The sequence below is a fragment of the Cibotium barometz genome, chromosome 5 (assembly GCF_041138505.1).
Source record: "Cibotium barometz isolate CiBa-2024 chromosome 5, ASM4113850v1, whole genome shotgun sequence".
Lineage (NCBI taxonomy): Eukaryota > Viridiplantae > Streptophyta > Polypodiopsida > Cyatheales > Cibotiaceae > Cibotium > Cibotium barometz.
Genome location: NC_141050.1, coordinates 30,852,306 through 30,866,070, shown reverse-complemented (window position 1 = coordinate 30,866,070; position 13,765 = coordinate 30,852,306). Strand labels below are relative to the sequence as shown.

The 13,765-nt window shown below is 41.1% G+C and overlaps 1 protein-coding gene across 1 annotated transcript in view; it reads right to left on the bottom strand.

Moving 5' to 3' along the window:
• Positions 1-6,785, bottom strand: part of LOC147638350 (uncharacterized) — a 232,323-nt gene extending 225,538 nt beyond the window's left edge. Inside the window, exons 1-2 of the mRNA XM_086798764.1 lie at positions 6,757-6,785; positions 6,527-6,655 (exon numbers count right to left, since the gene is read on the bottom strand). Coding sequence (XP_086654890.1) covers positions 6,527-6,655; positions 6,757-6,785 — 158 coding nt within the window. The remainder of the gene's footprint in view (positions 1-6,526; positions 6,656-6,756) is intronic.
• Between the last annotated feature and the right edge of the window lie 6,980 nt (positions 6,786-13,765).

Genomic DNA, 13,765 nt, shown 5'->3' with positions numbered 1-13,765 from the left:
TTGTGGAAACAATTATAGCTGCTTGGGGGAACAAGGACGTAACCTTCTACCTAGTAAGAGTTTTTGCTTCATGTAATTCATACATTGACTAATTAATATGATATAAAATGATTATTAGTATGATTTTTTATATGTGAAGCATATTTTGTACATGGCCCATACTTTATAGAGAACCAAGGGCCTCTTGCTACATGGAATACTTAAGGCATGGAAAAATCACACTATGCCAAAAGTATCAACTATTTTTTACAACTCAGCATGGTGAAAAACCAAATGCACTACAAGAGATTTTCAACACATTGTATCGAAGGCAAATGCAACGATACAATGAAATTCTTAAAAATTGGGTTAGTTTAAACAACACATGAACAATCATTGTTATTAACATCAATATATTATAAACACTCATCATGCTAATAAAGTGTATCTTTATGCATGATGGTGATTGAGAAGGAGAAAAAGTCAAAGTGATGCAAATTGTAATAAAAATTATTCTCAATATAAGTAGGAAAAGACTTTTAAAAAAGTCTTCTTATTTTTTGCTTTAACTGTTTGTCTTCCTCAAAGAGACTCCCCTCCTTTTTGGGGCTTTCTTTGGGTAGCTGTTTACCCTCGTCTTTGGATAACTATTTAGCCTCGTCTTCTTTGGGTAGTTTGCATCTGTACCTTGATAGCATTTGGTGTTGATAGCCTCCAAGATCATGGGTATTCAAATGAGGAAATGCCTTTGCATATGCCGCATAACACAAAAAACACCCTGCCCTTGATGCCCACAACCCTGGTTCATATCCACAAATATGTATAGCTTCCTCCTTCTCTATCAACATTATCTTTTTTGCATTGTGTTGTATCCTTCCATATCCTAAATATGCTAAACAGAACCTTTAAGACCATCAATAAAATGCGTGGATCATCTGAATATTTTGAGTGGTAAATAATCAGCACACGCGTGGAGGTATCCTTGAAATATAGTGGCTAAGGGCCAAGTCTTTGCCCAACAAAAATTCATTTGCCTCCACTTGGACCGAGGAATCCATCTTCGTCTCTTATCTCAAGCTATGAACAAACAAAAAAATTACTTTACAACAGTAAAAATCTTAAAAAAATGTTGTATATTTATTCTTATAAATACGTTTTTGTTCTCATCGTCAACAAGTGGCCTATCCTCTAGCAAGTCAATTGAACTTTATGGAGTCATCTCTTCTTCTGAGCATGGAATCGTTGGTTTCTCCCTTCCAATATTAGAGATTCCCATGCTCTCTTGATTGAATAGCTGAAAAACTCTTCCTCTATGGGAAGAGTGTCTTCTTTTTCTTCAAATTTCTTATGCACATTTCTATAACCTTAGGCACACCGATGAAATTGTCACCGATTGCTTCTGTATCAAGCACTCAAAGTTCATTAGTGGCAATTATCTAAAAAAATTTGATGAAACGTGACATCCATCTACAATTAAACCAATACAATAATCCTCCCTTATATTCAACAACTTCTGGATATTTGTTAGTAGTACAAAACTTTGATTGTCCTCCTTTAGAGTGGGAAGGATGGTAGGCATGGGAGAAGGATCTTCTTCTCTCAATCCTCTATAGAAACATCCTTTTCTTCTAGAATAATTAAACTTGCTTTAAAATCTACATCATCAAAATCCCTGCTCATTATTTCTTCTTGATCTATATCCACAACCATTTCTACAGATCATGAATTTCTTCTTGATTTTGAATGTCCCCTAGAAATGCTTTAGGCTGGACATTGGAACTATCAAGGTTGCTCTTTTCAGCATCCTCAATTCTTGATTTAACATGTAGAAAAAAGGAAAGCCACATGATGCTAAAGAAGCTTGCATTCAAGCCATCTATATGCTTGGGAATGTCAAGATACATGCCAATCCACATGCTACTTGCTTCACCTTTATTGTTGCATTGGTGTTGATATTTTTTGGATGATGGAGCTTTGGAAGGGAAAGTATAGCATGAGTACATGGTAATGAAATGATGGATTGTGCATGAGTTTATGTAAAGCATTGTGAGTGATCCTATCTACATTTTTGAAGTTCAAGTCACACCTATCACATCACTTTGTACCTCACATTTTATTTAATTGAATCTAGAATGTGTGAGGGTACCTAGACATGCCGGGGGGGGAATGCCAAGATTTTGGTGTGCCATGATTGCCTTGGAAAATTGGTACCTCGGAGGATTAGGTACCAGCGCAAAGACTTGGGATGGGAAGGCTTGGCTAGGAGATTAGAAAGAAAATCTCTCCATTAACACTCAATCTTCATCATTGGCACATAGGTTACATGAAATATGCCATTGGTCAATGTATGATGCAGCTTAGGATATGCTTTTAATTCTATCCCAAATGCCAAGGGAGCATTGATTGTTGGATTGAGTTCATTGGGAATCTTGAGATTTGGTCCCTAATACAAAGGAGACTATGCCAAAATTTTTCAGAAATTACATGCATGGATTGGATTGAGGGAATTTTTGGACACACGTAAGGTGCTTTTGGATGCCAAAGTTGCTTGGAAGAAAGGGTGGAACATGTGGGAGGCAAATGGGTAGTTAAAGAGCACTTAAGCAAAATTTACAGATTCACAAAACCTTAATTCAATAAAATCACATTTGGCATAGAGTTTAGGTGATTATATAGACTCTTATTACTCCCTTACACCTTCCCAACAAGTCTTCAACCTCTCCATTTTGACACAATTTGGATCCCCAACTTGCCATTTTTTACGGGAGGTTAAACATGGGCCCAATCAGAAACAAGTTATTTGGGACAAATGATATCATAAGATGGATGCACATCATTAGGGTTTTCCAAAAATCCATAGTACACCCAAATCCGATGTCGTTTGGATGGTCAAACCTAGGTGGTTGACTTTGACCAAAAAGTCAAAACAGTGTATATCTGCACTTTGTCTTTGGTCAAACCCTCTTAGGCATAGTTAGCACTCATCATCACAAGCTCATACACCAAATTGCATCTAAATTCGGTGAGTTTTGAATATTCTATAGCCTAATTTCTATTTTTAGCAGTGTTGTACAAACCCTAAAATAATGAATATTAGGGTTATCCAAAAAATTTCTATTCTTGCATATTTGGACACTACGCAACAAGATCTATCCATAGAGCCCTAGATCATCAATTTTTGACACCATTTAGGCCTTCTACTAGCCATTTTCCATTATGCTAAGGGAGAATCCATCTAAGCAAGGGATGTGACTTCAAGAGATAAGGGAGGACATGGAAATGGTGAATGAGGATCATGTAGAGGTGATTGGTGAAGATGATATTAATTTAAAAGGTGACAACAACAATGCAAATATGGTACATGGAACAAATCGTATGCAAATTGGGCCAAATCTTGCAAATGTGGCCAATGCATCAAATCAGTTGGGAGGAGAAAATGTACAAGTGAGACAGAAGGCAAGCCATACATTTTAATGGAAAGGTAGAAGAAGGGAGATGTCCAATACTAATGACACCAAAGGATTGGTATCTAAAGTGGACTGTTGGACCCGCTAACGATCCCGAGTCGGAGATCATAAGTGGCGATGATGATGACGCTGTAAAGCAGCGAGTGAGAGGAAAACGTACTGTAGCTCAAAGTCCTTCGATATGGTATACTTTGGAATATTGGAAGGATTTGAGGATATGTCATCTTCTTGATTCCATGCACATATTCAAGAACGTTGGTCAAACCTTATGGCAACACCTCGTTGGCTTGAAAGACACAGCGGCTACAAGAAATGACTTAAAGGATCAAAACTCAAAGCCCAATCTATGGCCACTTTATGATGAAACTCGACGTGAGACAACCTACGAGCCTACCCCATGGGTGCTCAAGACAGAAGAGCTGGAGACTATCAACAGGAAGATTCAGTCGATTCGTATGCCTACAGGATATGGAGCATCTTGTCGAAACATGTTCACTCTAGATGACAAGAGCTTGTCCGGTTTAAAAACACACGATTGGCACAATTTTGTGAAGGTAAATCTATTCAAATCTTTGAAAGTATTTATTTTCTTGTATGTTTGTTGATCGGATTAATCATGTATGTAGCATGTTCTACCCCTTGTTATTGATGGATGTACTATAAGAGGAGTCTGAGATGTGATATATCGCCTTGGATCACTCGCAAGGTATTTATCGCTCATTAATTTTTAGTATAAACATATCTTCTTTATTCAATAACATCTCTAATATCTTCTTTCTTTTACTGATAGATGGATTACATCTATAGAGATTGCGAAAGGGTCAATTCCACAAAAGAAGCGTGAATGTATAGAGCTTCTTTGTTTTGCTGAAAAGGAATTTTCAACCTCCTTTTTTGATATCCTGGTTCATCTTCTAATCCATCTAGTAGACGAGATAGAGCTCACTGGCATTGTCAGCACTCGATGGATGTTTTGGGTCGAGAGGTTTATGGGAGTATTGAAAGGTTATGTACGTCAAAAAGCAAGACTAGAGGGTTCTATGACGAAGGGATGGATGCTTGAAGAATGCATGTATTACGTTTGTGAATACCTTGAGAAAACCAATTCTAAAGCTCCACGTGTATGGACAAATGAGTCGTCTTCTACCATGTATGACGAGGTATTGTCCGATAACGGAGTCCCTTTTCGACTTAAGATCCAAGATAAATTGGATATTTCTACTTTCATTGTCTATAATAGCGAATGCATGCAACAATTCGTTGATGAGTACGAGGAGGAACTTGCAAGCAAACGAGTTGGTAGACGTAAAAAGAGATCCAGACGTCAAACCAATGTAAATAACGATGGGGACGTACCTACTTTCATGGATTGGTTATACACCCGTATGCAACGTGCGGTTAGTGATCATGAGACAATCTCTACGGAACAAAGAGAGTTTATGATCGGGTGTGAAAAACAAGTAACTTGTTTGGTTTTGAAAACTCTGAACTAAACAAATGATTCTCAATTTTTTAAAAAAAATTTATGTTTTGGTGTAGGCTCGAATGTATACCAACATGTGGGCTTATGGACAACATCTTCGGATAAAATCTATTGACGACTTACGTCTAACTCAGGATTCTTGCGTTGTTGTCTCTTTTAAGCAATTATCACGTGCAAGTTCAAGAGACGTAAATCTTATCGACAGTGAACTTGGTCACGTGGGAACCATAGTCGGCATTTATGAAGTATCATATCGTATCTTCAAGCAGGTAAATGACATCTCTCTTCATGCAACAATAACATGTAGATTTCTTAAAGCTATACATAATTCTAAAGTTTTGATTCGTGTATTTTGACAGGTGGTTTTGAAGGTGGATTGGTTCCGTGCCGGGTATAAAGGCAATAATGAAAAGAGAACCGCCTAGATTTTGGTCCGTCGACTCCTCGAAGTTATTGCGTGCAACAAAAGAGCCTTACATTATTGCCGTTTATAAAGGCAATAATGCCACAATGAAAAGAGAACCGTCTGGATTTTGGTCCGTCGACTCCTCGAAGTTATTGCGTGCAACAAAAGAGCCTTACATTCTGCCAACTCATGTTGAACAAGCATTCTTTTACAAGAATACAGATGCTCATCCATGGTGGCAAGTTGTGCATGTCCAACCTCCTAAAGGTCGACACTTGTTTGATAGCGTTGACTCTGAGACAGCGGATAAGGATGATTTGATTACATCCTCGAATCTAGACACATCGACCTCAGAGAGGTGTAGAATTCTTCTATCCGTCGATCATGATGACATTGTAGGTGATGAGAACGACAACGATCCATACTCTGACACTACAGACACCGAAGAGGAGAAAACAATGGATGTCGAGCCTACGGAGGAAATGAACCTGAACACAAATTTAATGATCGAGGAGTTTGAAGGAGTCAACAAGGATAATGAAGATGAAATTTTATTGACGATTTATCTCAGAGATGATGATGAGGACCATTAGTCTTACGTATCAACTCACGGATCAGCCTATGTTCGGTAAGATTTAATCTTAAAATCATTCATTGTGAAGTCTTGATTTTTTTTTATAAACTTACTAACAAGGGTGGGTGGTGGGGAGTCTCGTGGTGATATCCTCATATGGCTAGTGTCGGGGTTCGATTCCCCTCATACTCATTTTTCTTACTCTAGTTGTGTACAAGGTAATTTTAGCTCCAAGTTCAATGAAAGAAAGTTCGTATCGGGATTCGATTCCCCTCCTCTACCAAGGATTCGATTCCCCTCCTCTACCAAGGCTTCTATCTCACGTTTCAACCCCAGTATCAGCATCTCAACCTTCAGTACCCGTAATCAAGCAAGGTTCCCTGGATCGACTTGGCCTAGCAGTAGACCATCGAAGCTCTCAGTCTTCTAGCATTTCGTGGCAGTAGTTCCAGCACCCTCAGTGACTACCCGCAGTACCCTTAACCGCAACACACCCCATGATACCCATTGGTATCAGAGCTCTCTGGTGGTAAATTTTTGGTCTCATAGGTCATTTTGGCCTTTTGAAGACGTAAATATAGCATTTCATTTTGTTTCATTTCTCTCTCTCTACTTACCGTGCATTGTCGCGTCGATGACTCAGGAGTTTACACATTTGTTTCAGCAACCACTTCCGACTCCATCCTGCCCTAAACTCCGTCTCCAGTGTGTTGATGACATATTTCTTGTCATCCTTGAGTTGATCGCTGCATTGCAAAATAAAGTCAGTTATAGTAATTCAAATAAAAAACTGTAATTCATATTCTTTATGTTAAATAATACGTATTGCCATGGTATATGAACTCGCTGTAGATATGACATGCAAAGATCTCTCATTCGTCGTCAGAAGGCGATGCTAGCTTTGACTTGAAGGATACCCCCGTCAGGTGTGATGTCGTATGTGACACCCAAAGTCCCAGTGCACGTGCGCATCGACACTGGTGGGGGCACTGGTGGTGTGGTACTCTGCCGCCGCCGCTGATGCCTACGCACAATACAAACATACGATATATTGAGATGTGAGTTCGTAAAAAATACTTGATATTTAATCCGTAATCTCCATAAAAGATATACCTGCGGGAGGAACGGCCACTACCCTGTGAATTAGGTGTCACATGAGTACTAGGAGGTACATCAGGAGTAAGCCGCTGACTCTCGTGATGTGATGTGACTAGGATAGGTGTCCTAAGCAAACAAAGACATCAAAAGGATACATATATTAAGAATTCTATATGTAAAAAATGGATGACATTACTATTTTATCAATCAAGAAGCTTACCGATGCGTAGTAGTATGTGCATGCCAAGACGTCTCCACTCCTGCATGTGGCTGGGAGGATGTACCCTCTCCAAGTCATACGGGCATACTGAATCTCCCACGAATCTCAAACGCGCCGTCTAAACCCACATCATCCATCTCCACATAATCTGTCATCATGGCCTCTGACAGTGTATCTCCAGAAAGTCCAGTCCCTCGTAGTAGCAAAGACTTGATGATCGCCAACTTCACTTTACGGCCGTGGTCACTCATCGTACCTATATATTTAAAACAACTATATGTCAGACTAGAGATACATTGTTAGAGAAGAGCTCAATACATTGTTAGAGAGGAGCTCAATACATTGTTGGAGAGGAGCTCAATCGGGCCAAGGCTCATATTGGCAGCTGACCATAAGAGAGAGAAGGGCTAAAAGATTACCCACGATGAAACCCTGAGGCTTGGGAGGCAACCTTGAGGCGGCTAGTAAAACCGGGCTATGGACACATAACGCAGTAATTCTTTCAATTAAATACCTGGACTTTATGACACACACACAAACAGAATCCTTGCTCCCTCAACACCAGATTGGCCGCAAAGTCCGGCACCCCTTGCGGTATTTATTTCTTCATTAAGAGATTGAAAATAGAAAGCGGGAGTGCAATTGGGCACTCTACCTATTCTTGCTGAAGTTTATAAGTTCTGGAAGAATTTTGCCAACATAACAGCACTAAAACTGTCCCAAAACAACTCAAAATGAATCCCAACTGGACAGTTCACTTCCACAGGTCTCAACCTACCCATTTGAGTCCCAAACAGTGAATTTCAGCTTGCTATATTTTTTGTACAGACCTGTTTTCAGCTCTGTACAACCACCACACTGTCCTGGTAGACCCTAGCAAGGTCCCTCTGCAATCTGGCATCAACTGGGCCTTGGAACAGCCCCTAAACAGTCCAAAAACAGCACTGATTTAGTGCTGAATTGGACACCTGCGTGGTGAGGTAACTACCCTCACCTGTTCTTGCTTTGGAGCAGCAGTTACCTGCTCCTGTTTTCCTATCAAGGGAGGCTCCCTGCAGAAAACAAACGCCCACAGATAAAGGAGAATGGGGACAGCCAGACAATGGAGTTCTCATGGACGGATCGTGGGTGTAGAATAGATCCTGGCTGGAAAGGAACTCGAAACCCGAGCCACGAGATACATGATAACTTGCCAGGAGACGACTCTCATGAAAAGCTGAGATACAAAACCTCCATCCTCCATTCCTCTGGTGGTTGCATCCTCACTCTCCGTATTTTTCCCCTTATTTTTTCCATTTTTGTGTGGCTTGGGGAGGCAACCCTGAGGCGGTTGGTGAAACTGGGCTATGGACACATAACACAGTAATTCTTTCACCCTATGAACATCATCACACCCTGACACATCCAATGCTTCTGCATCACAACACAGACTCCCAAAGTGTCTCTCAAAAGAGAACTTGTATCACAGCACAGCATACCATATAGTCGACACACCTGTACCAACCCTCTCTACCTTCCAAGGGTACTATCCATCTCTATCACATGGATTCCCTGTCCAATCAGTAGCAAGGCCGTACCAAACATGTGTCCATTCATGTACCTTCTGCTTGCATACTATCTCCTGGAGAAACCCAAAAACATGTTTCCTCGAGAAACCTACGACCTGTTTCCACATGAAACCTTTAGGCCTGTTTCCCTTTGAAACTTCTATCCTGTTTCCATACATAACCATTCATGGCACCATTCAACAATAGTGCCAACAACAGCATACATCTAGTTACTTGTTCCCTCATGAAACATCTGGCAACATAGAGATGCCCATAACTGTAGGTCCCTCTGTTCCTTTCTAGCAGGAAGAAAAAAAATATGCTCCATGAGCACGCAGCCATACGAGCTTGCATCACTCCCATGCCAAGAAACATAACCTGGTGACCTTATACTTGCAGCCAATAACCCATGTACATAGCTGAATTTGCAGCCAAACAAAGACAGCCCATAAATTGTCCTCAAACTGATCTCAAAACAATCCCGAACCAAAGCAAAGAGAAGCTGAAAGTTCCATCAATTGAACGCCATCGACATGATGTCTATGTTCATGAAAAACCAGCCCCTGTCCGCCTTTATGTCCAGAGAAACCAGTCCTCTTGCCACCTAGGAGAAGAGCATGCAACCCTGAGCACCTGCAGTCCAGCCCTCCTGTTTGTGTACCACAAGTGAGAGAGAGAGAGAAAAGAGCATGTGCTGCAGCTTCAACCCTCCTTCTACTATTCAGCCCTCAACTTTTGTGCACACAGAAAAACACCCAAAAACAGGTCGCCAGCCCCTCCACATAAGCATGTGTACCCCTTCAGCACTCAGCCCAACTAGTAGCAAGTGGGGGAGAACCCCCACGTGCAGTTCAGCTTCTGTGCGCCACCTGCAAACAGCCCGACAACCTGATATTCGACTCTCTCTTCAGCTCGGGGGGGTCACTCGTATAAATATGTAAGTATCACGTGGGTTCAACAGAAGGACATTTTAAATATTTAAAACTTACAGAAATATATTTACAGAGGGGATTTATTTATTGTATTTTTTAAAGAAAAATTACAGATTTGAATAGGAAAGGATACATTATATTCACTAAAAATTTCACAGATAAGGGAATTTTTAAATAGGCCTTGAACGCACGTGATATAGAGGATTTACATATAGTGACCCCCCCGAGCTCTTCAGTCCACGTGTAGTATAGCCACGTGCAATCCAAGCTGACAGTCGCCACAGAGAGAGAGAGAGGTTCAGTTGGCCCTGTATGTACTGCAGTGCTGCCTCTTTCCAGAGAGAGAAAATGCACACCTTCCTCTGCTCTGCAGCCCTGAAGCACACCTGCAAGTCAGCCCACCTCCTGTCCTACAGCCCTGCGCAGCTTTTCACCAAAGAGAGGGAGAGACCCACACACAGTTCAGCCCCTGCGCAGCAGCCTTCTCCAGGAGAAAAGCGCACACTCCATATTAAGTAGGCGCCTCCCAAAAAGCATGAGAAAGAAAAAAAACACATCCTCCAAAATTGGAGTAGCCTGCCAAAATAGCTTTTGGGCCACCCGAGGTTTTAAAACCTTTATAACTTTAATTTTTGCCCACCAAAGGTTATAAAACCTTTATAAAGGTTTTAAAACCTTTATAACTTTAATTTTTGCCCACCAAAGGTTATAAAACCTTTTTAAATTAAAGTCTCTTTGCCCCCTTCACACTTGGGGTTGTCCACACATGGGCTTCCTTTTTAACTCCAATCTGATGCCATTCACACTGTCCACCACGTCCCCGTGCACACCTGCATACTGTCCAAAGAAAAACACAGGGTCGTGACACACAACACAACTAAGCTTGGGTGCCATCAAGTTTGGCATTCTAGAATGTTGCATTGGATCGTCTCAAACAATGGCATGATTAACGTAGAGGACGAGCACAATCAACAAGAACATTGGAATACTTGTGTATGTTTCATTTTTGGTGAGTATGGGGATTTCATGGAACTCAACACAGTCCCCACTACACCCATGCAATGGTTACTAACGTGGGAGCATCAAATTAATCAAATCAGTCAGTCGTTTTACCCATGGACGGTACCAGCTCATGTAAACCCAATAGAAAACCCAACACAAAGAGATACAAGTTAGGTCGCATGCAGAATCATGCAGTCAAAAACAAGCTCACTGGAGGCTATGGAATGCATAGGAAAATACAGGCTATGGCTGATTGCCTGGATCAATACATACATACACCGGCAAACCACAACAGCATACTATCAGCCCCCACTTAACATTGAATATTACAAATGGGGAGCCACCTGCATGGGATATCCAACAAGCAGCCACACACAAAAGATATATGGGAGACATAAGCCTGGAGGACATGCTTACATATGTCACACAATTGTATGTACATAAAGATGCCAAAGGAATGCCGGACATGTGCAATAACACTCAGATAGGAGAATATTTAGATTTCAAGATGGTTACAAAAGGCATAAAAAATTTAGCCAATGGTAAAGCACCCAACACGCTCCATTTTAATTCGGAGATGCTTAAATGGACAGGTAATCGGACACGGCAATGGATATGTGGGCTTCTTAATAAAGCCATTACACAAGGGCTGCACCATAGATTGGCAAAAAAATTGGATCAAAGCACTATTCAAGAAAGGAGATGCAAATCAGTCCACTAACTATCGCACTATCATGGTGGGGTCTTGTATGTCAAAACTCTTGGGGAGCATTCTGGAACAAACCATAAGCTCATGGGCAGATATATATATATATAGAGAGAGAAAGAGAGAGGGAGAGAGAGAGAGAGAGAGAGAGACGAACGCTCTCTCTCTCTCTCTCTCTCTCTCCCTCTCTCTCTCTCTCTCTCCCTCTCTTTGCTTCGCTTCTATCTCTTCCGCCACGCCTTCTATCTCTTCGCTTTGCTTCTCTCTGCGCCCCCGTATCCTCACCCGCCGCCTTCTCTCTTTGTGCGTCTTCTCTCTCTCTCTCTCCCTCTCTTCGCTGCTCCTGGTTCTGCTCCACTTTCCCACCAGGTAGGAACATAACTCTCCCTCTCTCTCTCTCTCTTTTTCCCGTTGCCCATCTCTCTTGCTACTCACATACACACCTGTGCACCTATTGCCCACCTGCGCACCTTAGTTGTAACCCACCTCCAAGCACGTAAGGGCTTGCACCTCATGGGGGTGGAGTTCTGAAGAGCAACCTCTCAAACAGTCTAGCAGTTTGACATGGCCAGCAAGAAAACCTTCTCCGAAACACTTATCTCCCCTCCTACCAAACCCAATGAAAAACCATCACCATGGGAGCGAAACCTCCTGAGCATGATTCAACATCTTCAGCAAACAAATTCAGCCTTGCAAAATGAACTACATCAGAAAAAACAACATCTTTCAACCCTTGAGAAACAGATTAAGGAACAACAACATGAAAAAGAAAACAAGGAGGAAATCACACAGATAAATTTACTTGATCCATAGCCTAAAGAAATTCTCATTAAAGAAGTAATATCACAGATTAATGAAGAGAACGAGCAGCAATGGATTGCAAAAGAAATTAGGGTGGGTGGTTTGTCAGAGGGTTGGGAACAGGTGGAGGTATTGGAGGGACGAGGAGATTGCGAATGATACTTATGTCCTGGAATGCGAGATTCTACAAAGAAAGCTGTGCAGAGTTATCCCTTTCATCGACATTGGAGATCCCTCAAAGGAAAACATGTGGTTTTGAGGTACGCAGATATGAAAGACAAAATTAAAGGTCACTTAAGGGAACGAAGGTGTGGATGGCGGATGAACTCACAACCACACAACTAAAAAATAGGAAACAAGAACTCAATAAAGTATACGAAGCAAGGAAACAAGAAAAATGGGTAGTCTACCGTAGAGGTAGAGCTGTTATTTTGCAGATTTCAGGACAACCAAACATGGTAGTAATGAAGAGTAGCTGCTAGAGAAATCTTTCATGTTATCTAGGATTCTCCTACGGTCATGTAGGGAATTTAAACTATTTTTAGTTTTATCTCTATTTTCATTTTGTTGCCCCCAAAGTGGAATGTAATCACATGGATGTATCTAATTAATCCTATAGGTCAGATGTGGCCTCTAAAGGACGTTAATATAGTTTTCTTTCTTTCTTCTTTCTCTCTCTCTCTCTCTCTCTCTCTCTCTCTCTCTATATATATATATATATATATATACACGAACTCTCTCTCTCTCTCTCTCTCTCTCCCTCTATACATATATATATAGAGAGAGAGACAGAGAGCACGGAAAGGTATGTATGTGTGTGACAACTGAGAGCGTGCGTCTCTCTCTCTCTCTCTCTATATATATATATATACAATGTGACAACTAAGAGCGTGCGTCTCTCTCTCTCTCTCTCTCTATATATATATATATGTATATATGTATATATATAGAGAGAGAGAGAAAGAGACGCACGCTCTCAGTTGTCACACACATACATACCTTTCCGTGCTCTCCCGCTGGGCAGTCGAAGAGAAATGAGGTTCTGGGTGAGCGCGGGAGTATTAAAATGCATAGAGTCTCTTAAGCGATAGCAAAAAAAAGCATCGCATAAGCGAGGAGTTTTTTTTTTAATTATAACGTCGCTTATGTGACGCTAGTCACTCTGCAAGCGTCACAAAAAACGTCGTTCAACAACATCACATAAGCGATTGGAAAAAAAGCATCGCATAAGCGACATATTTTTTTATGTAATTTTTTTACATCGCTTAAGCGACGCATTCGTGTCGTCATCGTTTAAGTGACGGTGTATATTTTAAACACCCTCGCTACAGCCCCCAATGGCTAGTAGTGTTACTTCACTTTGAATGTGTGGATCTCCTGACAAACTACTAGTGAGTTGTGAGAGGAAGTAGACCACCTCACATCACTAGAGTGGAGTTTGATGAAGAGACTTCAAGTCATGATGCTCTCACAACTCAATGTAGAGAAACCTCTATCCTAAGATCATTATGGTCTAAGAGTAATTTGTGGCAGCACCCACTCCGAGCCCG